The following is a 20,554-nucleotide window of genomic DNA, read 5'->3' as shown; positions in this document are numbered from 1 at the left end:
AGTCCCTTAGCATGAAAGGACTTCCTAGAGCTAACAAGCTTGTGGTTTGCTCTTTCATCTCCATGTAGCCAATCAGTAACAATTCAACGTCTAGGCCAAAATTAAAAATAATAACAGTAATTAAAGAAAATGAAAGTGATACTGTCTAAAGCTTTTATGTCTATGACTATTCTTGCATGGTCAAGTGCCTCTCACATTATATATAAAACTGCCAGCGTTGGCTTCAGAGAGTCTCAGGGAGCAGTGTTTCTTGACGGTTTGCAGTCAAAAATGGTACTTTGAAGCAGCTTTCTATGTCTTCAGCAATTTTCCTAAAATATTTGTGCTCTGCTTTTAATCAGATGTGTTTAATTAAGGGCCTATGTTCTCCTATTCTTTTCCTGCTGCTCATCTGGCTCTGAAAAATGAGCATGGACTTCTGAGGGTTACGTTTTTCTCTCTTTTTTTTTTCTTCAAATATTATCACATTGATATTAATAAATTGGCTTTAAACTATTAATATAAATGCATTATTAATGTCTAAAGTTACATTAAGCAGATTCACAAATGTATAGTAGTACTCAATGTGCACTTACATCTCCATTTTCAACTTCTTTATCATTAATAACAAATCTATAGGTAGAATTTGGTGATAAGCTTTCAGCTTGAATCCAGAAACGGACTTCTCCTTTTTCAAGGACCTCATAAGCTAATTCTGATTTGAGAGGTATTGCTGCAGGGAAGAAAAAAAAAAAAAGAAAAAAGAAAAAAAAAGAAATCAAAAGTCAACAATGTGCGAATTCTTTTAAGAAAAGGGACTAGTGTAGTAAAGCGTTAATATCTTCCCATTATTTATGGAACACTGAATATAGAATTAATTTCATGCAGTGAAAAGACATCTAATGCAGTCTTTGACTCATTTTTAAATTACTTTTTCAAAAAAGAGAGAAAGCTGAGTTTACAATTTACAGTTTGTACAGTATTTAAGGAATAGGCTAGAAAGAACTTATACTCTATTATCAAGTTGATCAGTGAAGCTGCCATTGTATCAGGAAGATCCTTTTGAGAATTTCATTCACTAGTATTTAATTATATTTATTGTAGAAGCAAAAAATAGATTCAGGTCTTCAACTTACTTGGATTCTTTATTTCATTGCTTATTGTCATCAAACGTTCAAACTCTGAAATTCAGAAAAGCATATTTTAATTTATTCTGAAAAACATGGCCAGAATACAATTGTCAAAGAAGTTACATATGAGCATCAGCAAATAATCTCCTAAAGTTTTATATGTGAAATACCCAATTTTCTTTAGAAAATTATACCCTAAATATAAGCTTTAATAAATTTAAAATTGTAATGCATGGATTTATTGTGAGTTCATTTTTTATGAGTTCATTTTTCCTATTTCCTATGCCCCATCACTGGAGGTGTTCGAGGCCAGGTTTGTAGGGATCTTGAGCAGCTGGTCAAGTGGATGACAATCATGTCCACAGCAGAAGGGTTGGAACTGAATAATCCTTAACGTCCTTTCCAATCCAAGTCATTCTATAATTCTATGATTTCTTGCATACCCTCTATTTTAAATTTCTATTTTATCTATTCCTATGGGATTTAAACTAAGGATGGGAGACAACAGCTCAAACAGTGCATAAGGCTTTTTTATCTACTGACATCCTTTCTGACAAAAGTGCCTGAAAATCTTGCTTACTATGGCAGGAAACAAGTGCAGCTTAGTCTGAAAGAGGTAAAGAAAATTCTGTCTAATGCACTACATTCTCATAAGGGCTGTGTGTCTATAAATCAAATTATTAGGCTTTCAGACTAACCCTATTTTTCATATTCATTGCGAATAAAAATTTGGAATATGAACATCATTGTCAATTCCAGTATTATTGAAGTGGGCAGTGAAATAATGGTTTTTGGTGCTGAGATAAAAACAGACATTTGTGCAGGGATCCAGTACAAATACAGGTATAATTTTGAACGAAGACAAAAGCTAAATGTATGTTGGGAATCACTTTGTCTTGTATAGAAAAACATTAGAAGATAGGACTTAGGGTAACAAGACCTATAAAGCATTTTCAGAGATATGCTTTAAAACTAAACCAAAAGGAAATTACCATTACCAAATGCTGGCCTGCCTTTTCCAATAGTATTCAACAGAAATTTTAAAATACTGAAAATTTATCTTCACTAGAAGAAGAGGATATTGACAATTGACTAAGAATCTACATACATGGTCTGTGTCCTGGATAATTTTTTTTGTTTGTTTTTTTTTGGTAAAAAAAACCAATTTCTTGACATCTACTTTGAATGGAAGGTGAATGGAAGGAATGAAGCTGATTGCACTATGACAGAAATCCTGCCTACAACTCAACTCTCACTCAGTCTCATTGGTTCTCCTTAAAAGTCTTAAAAAGAAGGTAGCTGGAGGGAAAATCATGCTTAATTTAAGAACTCAACAATTGCAGACTGTGGAGTGGAAAAGCTCCAAAAATATTTTTGTGAAAGAATAGCCAAGTTCTCTTTCTGCTTTTCACCTCCATAACCCTGCATGGTATACCAAAGTCAGACTGAAGCAAATTCACTAAAATTCTGATGAAATAAAATGGCTACAACAAAGTAAAACAAAATTGATATAAGTATATGCCAAAGGACAATTGAACCCAATAAATTCACATTTTGTGAAAGGAACATTCTTTTTCTCAGATTCTTCTCTCTAATTCTATGCACCTCACTGGTATTAAATTATATATATACAAAACTTCATTATTGTGATAATAAGAAAAATAATTGACAACATGAAACCTACTGTGATGTTTGTCTTTGTTTGCCCTTTATGCACAGGAAAGACTGGGAGGTTTGTTCGTTTCTTTTTCTTTGAAGTTTTTTATTGTAGTTGGGGTCACAAAATGAAGACAGACCTGAGATGGTAAGAACCTTACCTTCCTCATCCAAGATGAAGCTGGATGAAACACCATCCGTGTCACTAACTGAAATACAGTAAGTTCCCAAGTCCGATTTATCAGGATTCTTGAAGAATAGCTTGGAACTAAAATAATCAATAATGAAGGATATAATTAGTGGGTTTTACCATGCTATTGGTATTTATTAACAGTATAAACTCCTAGGGCTTTGATACAGATTGCATGACTTACTGATCTCCTTCTGTCTGAATCTTAAATTTATCAGAATCCTCAATCTCCTCATATGATTTTCCCCACAGAAAATGAGATGCATCTGTAGCTTCTTTGCATTCAAAACCCAGGTAAATATTACCTTCCTCATCCACACCTGAAAAGATTTCTTTTGTTCCTGCAAAATGAGAATCAAATGTCAAAGCTGCATTTCTCTTTAGCATTGCTATACAGAAATGATAAAAACCTATGCAGATTCTAATCATCTCCACTAATAAATATTGGTTTACTCGTATATATTGAAATGTTTGTGTCATATTTTGATTCAACATCACATTCTAGACACTTTCTTTCTTTAAACAAATAAGGAATACTAAAAATAATACATGCTTATTGAGAAACAAGGAGATAAAATGAAACTGAATATGAGAAGATAAGAGCAATTGAAGTAAATTAATTTTATCATCAGTCCTGAAGCTTAAGTAAATGTGTCATGTTATACTTTTCACTTACTGCAGAAGCACTTCTGATTATGAGAAAAAAAACTAAAATAATCAATTATCAAAATATTTCCTGCAGTAAGTAAAGCAACAATGCTTGGCAGTACCTCTGAATTCATAACGAGTTTTTCTTTCAGTTTTAAGGCTAAGAGCTTTTAAACTCTTGATATACTTATTTGTACTACGATATCTGGTCAGATTGATTAAATCTACTTTCAGATATTTCAGAAGCAGAGGAGGTAAAACAGTTCATTACCAGGGCTTGCTTCAACAAACACTGGTTCAGATATCTCAGACGACTTGCCAACCCCAGCATCATTCACTGCACGAACTTTGAAAACATAGGTATGACCCTGATGTAAATCGGTAACCTTGAAAAAAATGAAGAGCAAAGTCAATAAAAAAAAAAAAAAAAAAAAAAAACAGTCTAAGCTCTTTCATTTAGCTATATGATGATGTTAGCAGAAGACTAAGTTCAAATCTGTATCTTTGCTGCGCTCAATCAGATGTTCTTAAAATTCAGTTTTGAATTAACACAAACCGTAATATTTATATGTTACCTTAAAATAGTGATGTGAAGTGGGTTTTTCATTAGCAGTGATCCAGTCCTCTGCATCTACTTCCTTATAGTCCACTAAGTACCCCGTAATGGGGCTTTTGCCTTCATAGACAGGAGCTTTCCATAGAAGAACCAGTGATGTATTTCTAACTTCACAAACTGTGAGATCATATGCAGGACCTAAAACATTTCAAATATGTATGGAAGTTCACTTCATTGTAATAAAGTTTTAAAAACTGTGGCTGAAGACATGGAAATATATAATTTTAATTTTGTTTTGACTGTATTTCTTTCCAGATATCTCCTCCTATGTAATAAACTTGTTATTCATGATATTCAAGTAAACAGATCTGCTTTATGTGGTGAGTGACATGAATATTCCAAAGAAGGCATTCTTATCTGGATGCCAGTATCTCCATTATAAGAGAAAGTTATTCACCTGGACAATCCACGCAGTTCAAAATTTCCCAGCAAGAAGCAGAGGTTTTTTTATGTAATATTTAATTCTCCAGCCCCAAAACAAAGTTAATTCAGTGAGCTTACATTCAGGTTTACAACTTAACACCAAGATATTTATTTTTTCTTGGTGTACATTCTCCAGACTGGTTCAAAACCAGCTGTTACCAATGGACTTTAGATCAGGCTTCACGTTCTCTGGCAGAAGAGCATTTTTCATTTTGAAGTGGATAACGGTAGCCAAGAATAATTTTTACATAGGATATCTGCTAAGAATACTATTTCCACCAAAAACATTCTAATTTATTCTAGGAACTTCACTTAACGGTTCCAGAACCATTCAGTTTGATTTATAGTATTTAATTTTTACTACACTCTTGGTATTTATTTCTATCTATAGACTATCAAGGCATAATCATATCCATTTACTAGCAAGGTGACAACATCTATAGCAGAACACTGCCTTTCAGACAAGTAATGTATCTGGAAGTTTGCTTCTTGTGATTTAAATTTAAATTAAGGAAACCTGAGATGGATTTTCCAGTGCTGTTAGTCTGGCCTACATCAGAAATATTTTTTCCAACTACGTCTCATCATGTAAAACAACAAAAAGCAGGAAAACCTTAAAAATTAATCTGATTGCCATTCCAGCTTACATGATGGCAACCTGTGAGAAATTTCTCAGGGCTGAGATTCAGCGCATAACAGAAAGACTTTTTCTCGGTAGTAGATAAGTACATTTCAGAAAAGTAACATTTGAGTATATGTGGCAGATCTTAAGAAGTTAAATACTAGATTTCTCAAGGAAAATTCACAATTTTCAAGAAAGATAAAGCCTTCTCTTAGGGCTTGATTAAGATTCCAACCTAAATGTCTATATATCCAAAGATAATTAAATTTCCACTGGCAGATGCACCTATTTGAAATCTAGACAATAGAAGAAAATGTGTAATGAAGCATGTTCTATTCTGAGGAGTCTGAGATCACAGATGCTTCTTTTTTTTTTTTTAAAGTCATGTAAAATAATTCATTAGCTATCACTGCTAACTCACAGAGGCTCACAGATATAGGACTAGAGTTCTGCAGAACAATGAAATAATAATGGGCTCTGAGCTCTGGAATACATCACTCACACTAGCAGTCTTGCAATTCTATATCAAACGTGGGAGAATATTTTGGTGACACTGGGAGTACATTGCAGTCACATCACATTAGTCATCGATGTCTTCAGTCAGTCAGGGAAAAGGACCAGTCTCCCACAGTCCTCAAGTTTTTATCTTTGCTATTGCTAAGCTATTGCTTAAAAATTTATCTTAGGAAAGACTTGAGAAATGTTTTAACAAGTTTGAAGATTTGGGGAGTACACAGTTTTTTATGTTATTGCTTAAGCAAGTAGAATGCAATACTCCATTCAGCTGTATTCATAATTTGAGCAATGTAATCAGCTGACGAACAGTGTATAAATCACAGATACGTTCTTTAAGGAAAATAACTGTCCCCAATACATTTATACTAAGTATTACAAAATGGTAAGAAAATGAAATTAACACACTGGGAGTCTGTTAGAAGATTAAACATTTTGTAATTGACAGCTTTGCCATGTCATGGAACCCAGAAGTCAACATTTATGAAATCAGAGAAGAATTTAGATAGAAACTGTGCTGAAGAATTCTCTGACAGTGGTTTTGCAGAAAAGAATCTTGGCATTAAAAAGAAGTAAGCCCTAAACTTAGTATAATAACATAATGATTTTTTAAATGGCAAATAGGAAGGGATTTGTAAGGGGGCAAATAATTGCAGGATGTGTGGAACTACCACTTCTCTGCTTAGTACTGACAAATCTTTATTTGAAATAATATTTACAGTTTGCGTGCTGCCATTCAAGACAGACATGAGCCACTTAGGAAAAGTTCAAAAGAGAGAAAAAATACATCTATTTAGAGGTAGCAGATAAATGATCCATGACTCATTTTTCTTGCTAAGAAGAAAGCTGGAAGTCTGAAAAAGTCTTTAAAAACAAAGAAAATCCATTGAGGAGAGGAAAGGAGCAATGTCTTCTTCACATCCTCTGTAGACAGGACAAGGTGTAAGGATTAAATTACAAGAAAGATTCAGGAATATTAGAAAAACTTCTGGATTTTAAGCATAGCAAAGTTTGGAATAGATAGCCTGGGCATCCTTCGTGGGTGGAAGTCTTTACGGATGTATTAAACAAGCCTCTGCCAACAACACAGGTATTTCTTATCTCATTGAAGTCTTTCTTGTTCTAGGCAAGAGCTACATTTTACATAGAAAGCAAAAATGAAAAATTCCAGCCTTCTTAAGCAAATTATGTCTTTTTGATACCACTGGAGTTTTCAACAGTTTTATAAAAATAATTTCAGTGTTTGGATTTACCAACAAAAAGACTGCATGACCACTTAAGAATAAAACAGATGTGTGTAGGTGTCAGGTAGATCTTGATTACTTAAACAGATACTAAAGTGGATCCTTAACAGTATTACAAAACTCAGTGTCGTAAATAGAATTCAATTTAACAACATAGAAGTATTTTACAGCATTTAGGGGAAAATAAGATAGAAACAAAAAAGTGGTAGGTACCTGTGTTTTCATTAGGGGCTGTGCTGTGACACCCTTTGTTTAGGCAAATCAGTAACAGACATCAGGAACAGCTTCAGAAAAATTGATGCTCAGTGTGAAGGAGTGTTATAAAAAGAGCACACTGGCCTTCAAAAATCCTTTCATAGGTTATTTACAGAACTGAAGCATTACTGACAGAAAACAATTCCCTTGGTATCTGACATTCAAGCACAAATATACGTGCTCACAGGGTAGCTAAAAGTTAACTTCCTGCTACTGCCTGCCCTAAATTCACAGTGCTTCTTTAACATCTTTAAGGAGTTAGCATCATAATTAAAAGTCTTTAGCTATGTCTACACTGGTGAACTATAGACAACCTAAACACCAGTTTCCTACTGTGCGGTTGTTAGCAAATTTGTTCTAACACCTGGTTAATAACAATCTGTCAGGTAACACCTGGGTACAATCTGCATAATCACATAAATAAAGAAGGGGGCACAGTAATTGAGACTGTGAGAGTTTAGCTATAAGTTGTGAGGAATGCTGTGCTACTTTCCTTTAGGCCAAGAAACAGGTCCCTGCTGATTCTTATTTATGATCAGTATCCCAGTCTGAGAGTCTGAAACTCCAGAAATAGTTATAATAGATTCCAATTATTGTGCTAGGATGACTGTACGTTGCCCTAAAGGAGAGAGTGAGATAGAGCTCATAGCCCAGAGCTAAAAAGATGATGGTAATAAAAACATACAATAACGGCTGAGATTTTTTTTTTGTTCTAACACAGACAGTAAATGAAAGTGATATTTAGCAAGCTAAGTAAAGATCATTCACTTCTTAGAGAGCATCTGCTGTCATCAGTGGAAATCCAGAGACAGCTTTTAATAGAAGATTTTGGTAGTTTGGCACAAATGAAAGAAAAGACATCAAATAGTTTTACTAGAGCATTACGTGGGTTGTATAAGGAGCTTATTGTAAACTTAATCCGTAAGAAACTAATAGACTTACCAGGTTCTGGCATAGTCCAGGCTTTACACTTAAAGTGCTCACTGGGATCTGAAGGATGACCTATTCCAACCACATTTGCAGCAGCAATTTTGAACTCATAGAAAGCATCTTCTGTCAAATTCTCTACCTTTATGGAGAAAACAAATCAAAAGCTATGACTTATTGTGTTTAAATGTGAAATAAGCATTCTGCCATTGGTTAATTCATTATCAGGATTAACTGCTGTGCCTAGAGTACTGGCAGGCTCTAACCTAGGGATTTTACTCTTAACCCAAAAATGCTATGGTATGATAGGCTGTACTTCCATGCTTTCAAACACATCACCCTAGAAGTATCAACATTTTGACATGAGAAGCTGCAAAAGGTTAGAGCAAAAAGGTCCAGAGAATCCAAGTAATGAATGGCCACCAACAGATACTTAGGGAGAAGTGTTTGAAGATAGTTTCTTGTAATATTTATATATCATTCGCTTAAGAGCTCAAACGTTTCTTTGGTCTAGAGAGGTCATATTTGATTGACCAGAGAAGAGAGGGAAACAATGAGAAACTAATACCTGTAGTGTGTGGTTATAACTTTGGGAAAGACTGTCTCCAGGCAATTTTTCTTCTTGCTCTCATGTGTGTTTTTCTCAACATTACTTATCATTAAATAGTGAGGAAGTAAGCACTGGAAATGGGATAAGCAGAATCCATGCTACCTCTCTGCCTGGTAAGTGAAACCAGACATTCAGTGGTGTGTCTTCATATCATTATCTCAGATTTTGAGATCAGTGTATGCAATCTGTAAGGTAATTTTGACACCCTGAGTACCTCCTTCCTTTACCAGTAATTCTGGTACAGACACTGAACAGTTTTGAATTTTCATGATTAAACAAACTATACTGCATTCTCTGGGAAAACGAGATTAAAAAAAAAAAAAAAAAGATTTTAGTGTGATATTCTTTAGGGGAACAAATATACGATGGGATGATAATCTGAGCATTAGACGCAAGATCAAAGCAAACAGATAAAGCTAAGTAAAGCTGTGCACTGATACAGTTTAGACAGGATTGTTTGACAATAAAGAGCAATATACTGTAATTTACAACAATAATTCAGCCAGTAAATATGACTTTGAAATCCCAGGTTATTAAGGAAAGAATATTTGTGGGCTCGCATAGAATTATTTAATCGGAGGCAGTTACACTTCAGTGATTTCCTGGTGCTACACTGTGTATCTGAGGGTTTTGTCTGATTGCAGTGTCATAAAATATTCTGGACTACTAAAAGCTGTCTTGCTTTTATTTCCCTTAAGTATTTCAGATTCCAGTCCACAAAAATAATGTATGAAGATACACCTTCAGGTACAAACCCAGCTACTAGCATGATGGAGGCTTAAATATCAGATTAAGCTCTGAATGGTTTCCCTTAATAACTCATATGTTTACAAATGAGTTAAAAATTGAAAATATCAGAAAAGCATTGTTTAGCTCTGCCATTTCTAGTCTATCCTATCTATCCTGTTTTATTTCTCACTACCCATTCTCTGTCTGCTGTGTCAGAGACGCCAGTTACAAACTCAATCACAAACATATGTGTACTTGAGCACTGCTGACTGCCTTCTATGCATGAAACATTCTTTCCGAATTCACCAGCAGTATATTTTACTTTAGTGTCAAATTTTTCCTAAAGACTAATTTATTCCTTGGCAGACAATTTGCCGGCTTGCAGAGATAATTTCAAGAATTTCTTTAAGAAAAAAAATCTGATTGTTTAATAAGCATCATATTGATTAATTACTTGCTATATCCTATCTTCCTAATCTTTCCTCATTCAAGTTAACTAGGAATTTCTTCTGTTAACCAACTGAATAAATTATAGGAGCTACCAGATACAATTTATCTCAAAAATAAATTACTGATCTGGTATACTGGAAAGGAAGGCATTAGACATAACGGTAGGTTTATTATATACTCCTATTTCCAGGTGCAGGCAAAAGTTGAGAGAAAGAACAGGAGCTCATTAGATTTGTTTTCAGCCCATCTCCATTTCAAGTTCCCAGTTCTACAGACAGCATGATTATCTGTCCTACTAAATACTGCTATCCTTTCTCTGGATGTTACTGCAGTGGTGATAAACATGCTACTCATTAATGAAAACCGTATTCATTTTATGAAGTGTTCTATAACTCATTCTGGAATTCACTTTGCAAATTTTTCTTCAAAATTTCCTCATCTAAATGGCCATATCAGTCTTTCCATTTCATAGTAACGATGATGCTGATTTACTGTGTCTCTACTCCACCTTTCACACTTTCTACATCCCAAAATACACAGTGGAATGGCCTGCTAGCATTGTAGTAAGTAAATTTAAATAATTTATCTACATAAAAGTAGAACTCTGCCAAGAGCAAAGAATTAGTACAAACCAAGTCCAGAAAGTTAAGGATTAAAAAGTACCAACCGTATAAATTGTCTGGCTAATAAGGGAAGAATTGACTTCATGCCAGTTTTTATGGTTAGCTTCCCGTTTATCCATATAATAACCAAGGACTGGGGAGCCTCCACTATACTTTGGTGCTTTCCAGCCAAGGGTCATTGAATGACCATCGCAGTTCAGAAGTGTGATGCCATGAGGATATGATGGGCAAGCTATAAAAAAAAAAAAAAATCAAAATTAATTTCATCTCCAAACATAATTATGGAAGCTCCTGTATGGAACATTTGCCCATTGTCCTGGCTTCTCTGGAGGTTTTAAGAAGAAATAGATGAAGGTTGACATTCATCGACACTTGCTGAACGTTTCTGGAGACATAACATTGGATGTGAGCACAGTGCAGCAGTGGGTGGTGCATTTCAGCAGTGGTGACAGCAACAGTGCATCACCTCTGCTGGTCCAAATCTTTACAAGCGTGACATTCAGGCTCTTCTTCAACACTAGTGAAAATGCATAGCCAATGGTGGTGAACATGCTGAAAATCAGTGTTTTGTAGCTGAGAATTTGATCTATCAAATATTGTTGTTGTGCCCTTTGTATTCAATGAATTTTCCACGGAAATAAATGAGACATTACTTTTGTAGTGAACTATGTAAGTCCCTTACAAATAGTTGAGCTAAATTTCTTTTAAGACAACTAAAATGGATTAAAGCCATTCACATCCTGTATGTTCTAATCAGGTCTGTTTGCTCTGTGTTTGGTGACATACTACATGCAACTCTCATTTCAAAACATACAGTGACAAAGTAAAAGGAGTGCATTTATGACATATGAGTGACAAATATAAATGAGCTTGTGCCCCACCTACCCATATGAGACAGACTTCGCCCTAAAAAAAATTCAAGAGTAGATTTGTCAGTAAAATCTCATGCAAAGTTAGGAAGGCATCCTTTAATATTTGTTCTGAATTGTAAAACTTCTAGAGTATTTTTGACAAGGCTATTTGTCGGTCTTCCCTAAGAAGTGCAGGCCATTTGGCGGGGGAGAAGTTGTTCCATTTTAAGTATTTCAGTAAGAAACTGAAACAGTGAAGAAATGAAAATTGCCCAAATCTGTATACTTTATGTTCTAAATATTTTTTCAGCCATGTACTCTCCATGTGTCGTTCTTACTGGAAGTAGAACCATGGGTTCTCACACAGGAATTTTGCTTGCAGGGTGCAAGAGGAGGCAGATTGCTTTCTGACCTTGAACAGCCCAAGGCAATTTTCTGTTTAGTCCAGCCACATAGTGATGAAGTTTTCCAAAGCTCTCAAATTTGAGCAGATTCCATTCTAAACTAATTTACACCACTCCACGTCACCCAAAAGCTACTGCCTAACATCACCAAGATTTACTATTTCTTACAGATGAGGAACTGCAGGAATCCTGGGCATTATAATGAATCTGACCCAATATTTCTAAGTCTGTATGAACAACTTTTGCTTTTAATATCATCTTTTCTTTGTGCAGCAGCCACATCCTAAAATATAAACTTCAGTGAGGAAATGTGTTCAATGGCTACGAAATATACTGTTATAGTAAATGAGCTGGTTGTTTCTTTAATGAGTTACATTCAACAAGAAGTTTAGTTGCACCAATTTGTACTTACTAAGGGCTGCTTGTACTTTTATAGCCTCTGACTCCTGTGAGTTTTCACTGAATCCTACAGCATTCACAGCTTTCACACGGAAGATGTACTGTTCACCAGTTTCCAAACCATGAACAACAAATCTGTGTTTAAAAAACAAAAATAGCATTACATTTTTTCAATATATCCTATAAAACCATTCTTTGCTGTAACATGAAATCTTGGCAATCATAAATTCAACATGAATACTTCACAAAGGAAAATACTTCCAGGAGGGAAACTGAAATATAATTTTATGATTGAATACAATGTATTTGGATGTAACACTGGAAAAACAGCCAGAGGATTCATATTGAATTGCTAGTGCTGATCAACTGGATGGAATCATGCCAACTGTAGTATCTTTCATGTGAATATTGGCTTGCCAAATTCTAATCTATTCTTGGAAGACACTATAGTTTTCACTTCATTTTCGTAGTAACCATCCAAAGAAGCTTTCAGTTATGTTATAAGGTTCTGGGCAATTACTGTAGCATGAGAATAGTCACAAATATCTCAGCGCAGGACAGATTCACTATTTTCTTACTTTTGTTCTGTCTCTACCCCTTTGACCAACAGTTAGTCATCTACTTTTTCTCAACAAATTACTTTATCAAAGGATTCAGCAGAACACAAAGTCACTCAAAATTAATTAGTAACTGACAAAATATACTAAAGAATATGATGTGCTTGTTATAAACCCATAAGAAAATATACCTTACACATTTAAACTTAAGAAACACGTGGACGTACTGGAAAGGGCCCAGAGTAGGGTTATCAAGATTGTCAGAGGATTAGAGCATCTCTCCTATGAGAAGAGGCTGAGAGACTTGGGATTGTTCAGGCTGGAGAAGAAAAGACTCAGGGGATCTCATCAATATTTATAAATTTCTGAAAGCGAGGTGCAGAGTGGACAAAGACAGCCTCTTTTCAGTGGTGCCCAGTGACAGAACAAATGGCAATCAACACAAACTGGAACATAGGAGGTTCCTGCTGAACACCATGATGCATTCTGTGCTGCACTGGTGATAGAGCACTGGCACAGGTTTTTCTGGAGGGGTTGCAGAGCGTCCACCCTGGAGATCTCGGAGATCTGTGTCCAAAGAAGGGCAGTGAAGCCACTGAAAGGACTGGAGAACAAGCCTTAGGAGGATCAGCTTTAGGGAACTGTGATTGTTTAGTCTGAAGAAGAGTGGAGACGTTATCACACTCTACAACTACCTCAAAAGAGGTTCTGGTGAAGCAGGGGCTAATCTCTTCTTCCAAGTAACTAATGATAGAATGAAAAGGAACAGCCTCAAGTTGCACCAGAGGAGGTTCAGGTTGGATAATTAAGAAAAGCTTCTTCTCTGAAAGAGTGATGAGGCTTTGGCACAGGATGCCCATTATAGCAGATACAGCTTGCCCTTTTGCCCTGATGTCCATGTACTCTGAGCTCCTAAGAGAACTCATCTGTGAAGTTTATGAGTCCCTTCTTCTCCTCATACTTTCTCTCAGGTGCATCAGGTCTGTCCGTTTTATAACATAACTGAGACTTTAAGACTTACGCTTTCTCATGCTCAAGACATTCAGAATCATGCCTGCAGAACCTTATTTCATGATTAATCAAATAGATAAAAATGCCTCCCGTTTAGATGGAATAGAAAGGTGGACAAGGGAAGGAAGAGTCTGCCCAGCACAGCTTAGCTCAGAATCTGCAGACTATTTTTCCTCACACTCATCATTCACAACTATGAGAACACCATTGCTTAGCAGTTAAACTGAATTAAAACTAACTACAGTTTTTAAATCTCCCCAAAATACAGAAGCATTGTCAGTACCTGCTATAGTTAATAGGTTTGTGGTTAGCAGGTTCCCAATGATTTGATCCCACCACAGAATAGTCAATGTAGTAGCCGTACAAATTCTCTTCGTGTTTTGGTTTGTCCCATTGGACTACAACTGATGTTCTTGTATTCCTTGTGGCGACTACCCGACCAGGTGCTGATGGGACAACTAAGAAAAAGAGAAAAATATGTATTATTATGAAACACATTAAAATAAAAATAAGTGAAAGTAGACTCAATGCTGTACATTTATACCATATTCAATTACTTTGGCTATGGTTTTTCCTGCTATGTTATTTTTGTTATATGATTTATATTTTAGTATGAGAGGAGAGAAATCCAGAGCACCTATATAGATGGCTACATAAATCTACTTAAATTTAGACGTAAGTCTCAAATTCAATTCCCTTCTACCACTCAATTCAGTTATGTCATTTTCGATGGCCTAGCATACTTCTTTTTCCCTCTAGTTTTCACTCAAGAGAAAAAGCCATCCCATAATCTGTACATAATGTTTAGCAGTCCCATTAAGTTGTCTCAGCTACCCTTAGGAATGCTGTTCCAGAAACTGAACGAAATCATGTGTATCTGATACATTTGAGCTCAGGTGGTTAACTCCATCTCTGCAAGTACTCCTGCAGTTTCTATTTAAAATAAAATCATCTGCTTTCTGCTTTCAACTGTAATGATGATTTATTCAGAACTTCTTGTGTTAACTTCTAAGGGGTAGTCTATTTTCTGTACTAAGTTAAATAAATACAGTGTTATTATTTCCTACTTTGTTTTCCATTATTTTCCTACTCCTATTATTTCATACTATTATTTTCCTACTATCATTTTGTATAGTAAGAGATCGAGAAAAAAGAGAGTGGTTTTAAAAATTATGGTAAATGTTAAGAAGGCTACATCTGTCAACATTTATTGCACGTGGTATATCAGATGTAATAACTTTCTCAACTTCTAGCAAGTGTACTAACAAGTTACGTTCTTTGAAGGTAACAGCTGTCAATACATGAGGCTGTCACATTTAAGCTTTGCTAAACCTCAAGAGTAGACCAGATATTTAAGCAACAAGAGGAATAACCACTCCCTAAATTTTCACTTGCGTCACTGAATGTGGCCCCAAAATACAAACTTCATTTTCATGTGGAATGTTACCATTGACCAAGAAGATGCATCTTTCCCCATCACTGAAATCTAATCATCTGCATGCCACAGGAATTCTGCACCAGATGTAATTTGCAACTTAGAATACTAGGAAAGAAAGGAAAGGCTACTTTATCAAGCTGAAAATGTAGGAAATTAAGTAGTATATAACTTCCTGAGCTAGACAAAGTAATTATCCAAGTTAGTGATAACCCATGTTATCTTTCGACAAGTCACATGTCGAGAGCACTATGAGGAATGACTAACTAAAATTCACTTAACTTTTTAGGAACTGTTGTTCTCATCAGTATCAAAGATTTTGTAATGCTTTCAAAATTTAACAACTTGGTCTTTTTAAAATTCTGCAATATTGGACACAAATTAATTTGATCACTATTATTGTAATCAGACTAATTTAATTACAGTGGTAGTTGTCTCATTATATTTTGTACAATACAATATCAATTGTATTTAATATTAATGCCTTACAATTAATGCCTTACCAACAGTATCTTGTGGTTGAATAGGTTCTGTGATTTCAGATGGATCACTGATGCCGTGCTTGTTTGCTGACAAGACTCGGAAGACATACGGTTTTCCTTCTGCAAGGTCAAACACTGCATAGCGAGGAGATTTTACAGCAACCTGTGCATTGACTCTTTGCCAGCTTCCACTGCCAACCATAGACTGGAAAAAAAGAAAACAGAAAAAAAAAAGAAAAAAGAAATAAAACTCTGCAAATCACTTCTGGGAACTGTCAAAAACAAGCATATTGCTATATTGCACCCTGCCATGAATTTGTTCATGAACTAATGGATGATGATTATTCTCAAATGCCCTACTTTAGCATATGCAAATTCTCATAACTTATGCATTCAATTACTCTACAAGAAAGGTCTGAGTACTTCATTGTCTCCCTATCTGTCTAGACTTCAATATATGGGCTCTTGTACATACAGCTAACCTTCATTTAGGGCCATGACTGTGAGCTATGATTAGTCCCAAAAGATTGGTCCCGAAGGTCTTATGCTCTGTAAAATTTATTTGAACACCCAAAGGTTCAGTATAACCCAGATTAAGCAGAAAAGTATGTTGTGGTGTGAGGTTACTTTACAGTCTGCCATGTATTTATGTACTCTGTTTAGAAAGGTCACATCCCTAGAATCATTCATCAAATTAAATAATTGCTTTTGAATACTCTCTGTTGTACTGCTTTTGGTATAGTTGCTGAGCTAGCTAGTATTATAACTACACATAGAAGAGAGCCAGCAAACTGAGAGCCACTCTCAGAAAGTTCTGCCATTAAATTCCCCAGGTAATTTCTTGACCCAAAATATTAATCATATTGTAGTTCAATATGTTTTGTAAAATGCAAGTGCCCAGTAAATAGCATAAATAAATTGCCTTCCAACACAGAAACATGCATAAAAATTAAATTTTCATAAATTATCAAGCAAAGAGTCCAAAAACAAAATTTAATAGACTGCAGACTTCTCACAGAAGAGATCATGTTTCATGGGTCCTTGGAAACTATCCTGCACATTACGAGGCTTACTATAGGTAAATAATAAAAAAGTAAACATCTGGAGCCCATGTATCAAAATCTTCCATTATATATACTAAATTCATCTATTGTTGTCTACAGCAAAAAAAAAAAAGTAACATTTTCTTCTTTAATAAGATGGAAAATCTCAACTTTATTTTATTTTAGTTTTTGGAATGAAAAACATAAATTTTTGCATTTCGGTTTCATAGAGGCAAGAATCAATATCATATTTAACCCTGCATTTTGATCCAATATATGTGTTGGAAAGGCTTTAAGGGAACACTGCTACGCTGAATTCACTTTCAATTTGTGTTTCCTGAGGCCTTTAAAAACTCCTTTTATTACTCAGGGCAGAGATTTCTTTATTTGAAATTAATTAGAAAATGTGCTTTCCTAAATTATCAAGCTTTCCTAAATTATCAAATGACTGTGCAAAGCAAAAACCAAACATACACTTACGTACTGATTGGGATATTCACTTACACAAGTTATCTGTATGCCAAAGAATTTTGCAGTCAAGTATTAATTAGTATAATGAACTCTCTTTTTTTCTTAATAATAATAGCCTTTTAGTATTCATTCTCAGTTTCTCTTAGTAAGTTTGGCATTTAATTAAGACTCATTTGTTCCTTTCTGCCACTGCCATACAGTGTTTCTGAAGCTATATAAAGCGTTTCCTTTAAAATATGCAGATATCTGTATTTTCAAATTCACAATTATACTGAAATTCAATTAAATTTTAATGTCCACTCACTAGAAACTTTCATCCCAGCTTTTCATCTTGAAGAGTTCTGCATATTCTGGAAACAAGTAGGTATTTTTGGGTCTCACCTCATCCAAGTCATTATCTAATACAAACAAAGTTTTGGTTTCTCTTTCACTGCTACAGAAAAGTGAAGGTAAATTACTCAAATTATAGGCAGCTAAACTTAAGATAAATCCTATACTTTCTGTCAGACTGTGATTGAAAGCATGCTTTGGTGTTAGGTTTTTTGGTTTTTGGGTTTTTTTTGTTTGTTTGTTTGTTTGGTCAGTTGTTTTTTTCGTGGAAACCATAGTTGGAGATCAAAAAATACTTTCAGTTGATTTACCAATACAGAAGAAAGAATTCAAAATTCTTAGTTTAAATTGCATTATATTTATACATAAGAGCAGATATTTACATCCAGGCATAAGTACAAATAAGAAATAACATGAGATTTTGTTGCATAGAGGGAAAACTAAACATTTATTTCTATGGAATTTGTCATTAGTTTTCCTGAATTTGAAAAGCAGAAAGGGAGAAATCGTAAACATAATTTCTGGTAAATCTTGTGAGTGATCTTCATGTTATAGCACCCTGACAGCAATATATACTGATAAAGTAGAGCTGAAGGGCTCTGGAAGTGGAGATTTCAAAGTGACTTAGAAGGGAAAGGCAGAATGGTAGGCTGCAAAAAGTGCCAAAATACTCACAGAATGATTAGCTAAGAAATGAACTTCAAAGGAATGTGCTGAGCAGTTTCGAAAAGAAAAAGCTTGCACAGTAAGGTCCTAAGAAAATGTTGTCACAATATTTAAGATGGAAACTGAGCATGCGGTAGTTTTATGGATGGTTTCACTGTTTGTGAATCATTAAGAGGAGGCATATGCTAGAGACATCATTAATAAAAACTAAACATAGCTTCGCATGTAGGAGTTTTAGAGGTCAGGTGTGAGGTCCAATTAACTTACAGAAGTGATGGCAAAACATTGCAAGGAAGAAAGACTACAACGTCTGGCTGTATTTCAACATAATTTAGATACCTGACTTGGGGGCAGCTGTATCTAAATCTCTGTAGGCTACAGGGGAGAACAAACATCTACTGTGATCAACCAAATTCCCTATCAAGTTCAAGGGAGGAGGAAGGCAACAAAAAAGACTGATGGGCAATAGTGAATCTGAGAGACAAAGCTACTGGCCTTATAGGGAATAAACTGGAAATATTTGGTTATAGCAGAGGGTGAAGTAAGCATACAAAAAGAAAAGTGGGTATCAAGTTATGAGTCACTGCTTTTTCTTTGCTTCTTTGCAAGACTAGCATAACATTTCCTTTAATACAGGCAAGGTGAAAACCGGCAGTCTTGTCTATAGGGATATGAAATATAAGATGGCTTTTTTTCCATTAAACTGCTGCCTTACACATGTAGTTTGTTTTCACTTCAGACAGCAGTAATCAAATTGCAGAGTGGTAACCTTTTCCCCAAACCTTGAATTTCAATATTCATTAAATCATTTGATTGTCCAGGCCTCTCTAACATCCCATCACTAAATCCTGCGAGACTTCAGAAAGTGCTAGTTTAATCATTCTGCAGCTCTAAAAATGAGTTGATGTGGCAATTAAACCCTTCATCATCAAATGCCTCTGTACAGTACACTACCTTCTCAATGAAATACGTCAGTGGCTCCCTGCCACGAGGAACAGGTGGATCCCAGCTGAGCACAACATATGTTTTGCTGATTTCTGAAGCATGTACATTGGTGGGAGGGCCTGGAATCTGAATATCGCCTGGAAGAGTAATAAGCATAGCAAGTGTAAAACAGTGGATTAACCTCAGAGTCAGCTCATGCTACAGCTCATCTTTCTGACCTCCCACCCTGCAGCACAATCTCAGCTATGATATCATACTTGCAGTGCACTTGCTCGCTTCAATTCCATTTTGAGGAATTGAGTTGCTTATTTACTTTTTCAGTAAAAGTTAAATATGTCCCTGACAAGCTGTGCATTTGTCACATATTTTTTCTCTTTCATCACATCTGAATTATTTTTATCTGCTGGGCAGAATGCCTTAGAAAAATCTGCTCATATATGCAAATAAGATATTTTTTGATCAAAGACAGAAGCCCAATGTGTTAATACAAGAACTTCAACTAGAGGATATCTGCAAAATAGAACAGGAAGGAGAGACACGGCTTAAAACAAAGTGGAAAGCAGGAAAGGAAAGAGAGCTCATTACAATATAATGCAATGGTAGTACCGGCCAGCCTAAAGCATTTCTAAAAACTGTAGAGCCCTTTGGTGACTCTACCAGTTGGAATGGCCTAACCATAACCCTCTCCCTTCTTGCTCTGCAGGGCTACCAGGAAGGTGAGGCAAAACCAGCATGCCCAGTTCCAGGCTGAAGGAATTCAGCATGGCTCTTCCACTGTCACCCTCCACAGCATGAGAAGAAGCCAGTTTCCATGCCAGTAGGATTACAGTGCTGTAAAGCCCAGACCTATGCAGGAACGCTTCAGACATAGCTACACATCTCTGAATGAATCTTTCTCTTGATAACAGTTCAGAAACTGTTCAGAAACATGTTCAACTGCAAATATTTTATTCTTTTATGGCTTACAACTGAGGAAAAATTTTTGTTGTTTTAAGGTCAGTTTACCCATTTCTCGTACTAACAGGGAGCATATGTACCCTAAATTTCCAGATTTCAACAACTAAAAAAGAGAAACGTGTTTTAATAGTAATCTTTAAATTGCAGAAACAACGTTGTGACATACCCCAAGAGAACGGATTTTTTCTTAGTGTTTTCTAGTATTTGATTGCCTGCAGATACTTTTTCTTCAAGAAAGGCACATGAATGAGTCTAAGACAAAATTGCTGACTTGCAGTCAAGAAAACAATTTTAAACATTAAAAATAACAATTTGCAAAACAGTGTGTAGTCAAAAGGCTTCCAATTGGTTTTATGTAACTCAATATATTTTTTTACGTTCTTGAAAA

General features: G+C 35.3%; 1 protein-coding gene across 1 annotated transcript in view; it reads right to left on the bottom strand.

Annotated features, from left to right (window-relative positions):
• Positions 1-20,554, bottom strand: part of MYOM2 (myomesin 2) — a 66,035-nt gene that overhangs the window by 21,350 nt on the left and 24,131 nt on the right. The window contains exons 13-24 of the mRNA XM_042820900.1: positions 19,219-19,346; positions 15,776-15,959; positions 14,121-14,295; positions 12,283-12,404; positions 10,660-10,847; positions 8,219-8,345; positions 4,179-4,357; positions 3,875-3,989; positions 3,140-3,296; positions 2,927-3,033; positions 1,116-1,160; positions 576-712 (exon numbers count right to left, since the gene is read on the bottom strand). Of these exons, the coding sequence (XP_042676834.1) occupies positions 576-712; positions 1,116-1,160; positions 2,927-3,033; positions 3,140-3,296; positions 3,875-3,989; positions 4,179-4,357; positions 8,219-8,345; positions 10,660-10,847; positions 12,283-12,404; positions 14,121-14,295; positions 15,776-15,959; positions 19,219-19,346 (1,664 nt within the window). The remainder of the gene's footprint in view (positions 1-575; positions 713-1,115; positions 1,161-2,926; positions 3,034-3,139; positions 3,297-3,874; positions 3,990-4,178; positions 4,358-8,218; positions 8,346-10,659; positions 10,848-12,282; positions 12,405-14,120; positions 14,296-15,775; positions 15,960-19,218; positions 19,347-20,554) is intronic.

Source organism: Centrocercus urophasianus, unplaced genomic scaffold (assembly GCF_019232065.1).
Source record: "Centrocercus urophasianus isolate 14NV4802_14NV808 unplaced genomic scaffold, USGS_Curo_1.0 seq_10, whole genome shotgun sequence".
Classification (NCBI taxonomy): Eukaryota; Metazoa; Chordata; class Aves; order Galliformes; family Phasianidae; genus Centrocercus; species Centrocercus urophasianus.
The sequence above is the reverse complement of the archived record's forward strand: the minus strand, read 5'-3'. Positions and strand labels throughout refer to the sequence as shown.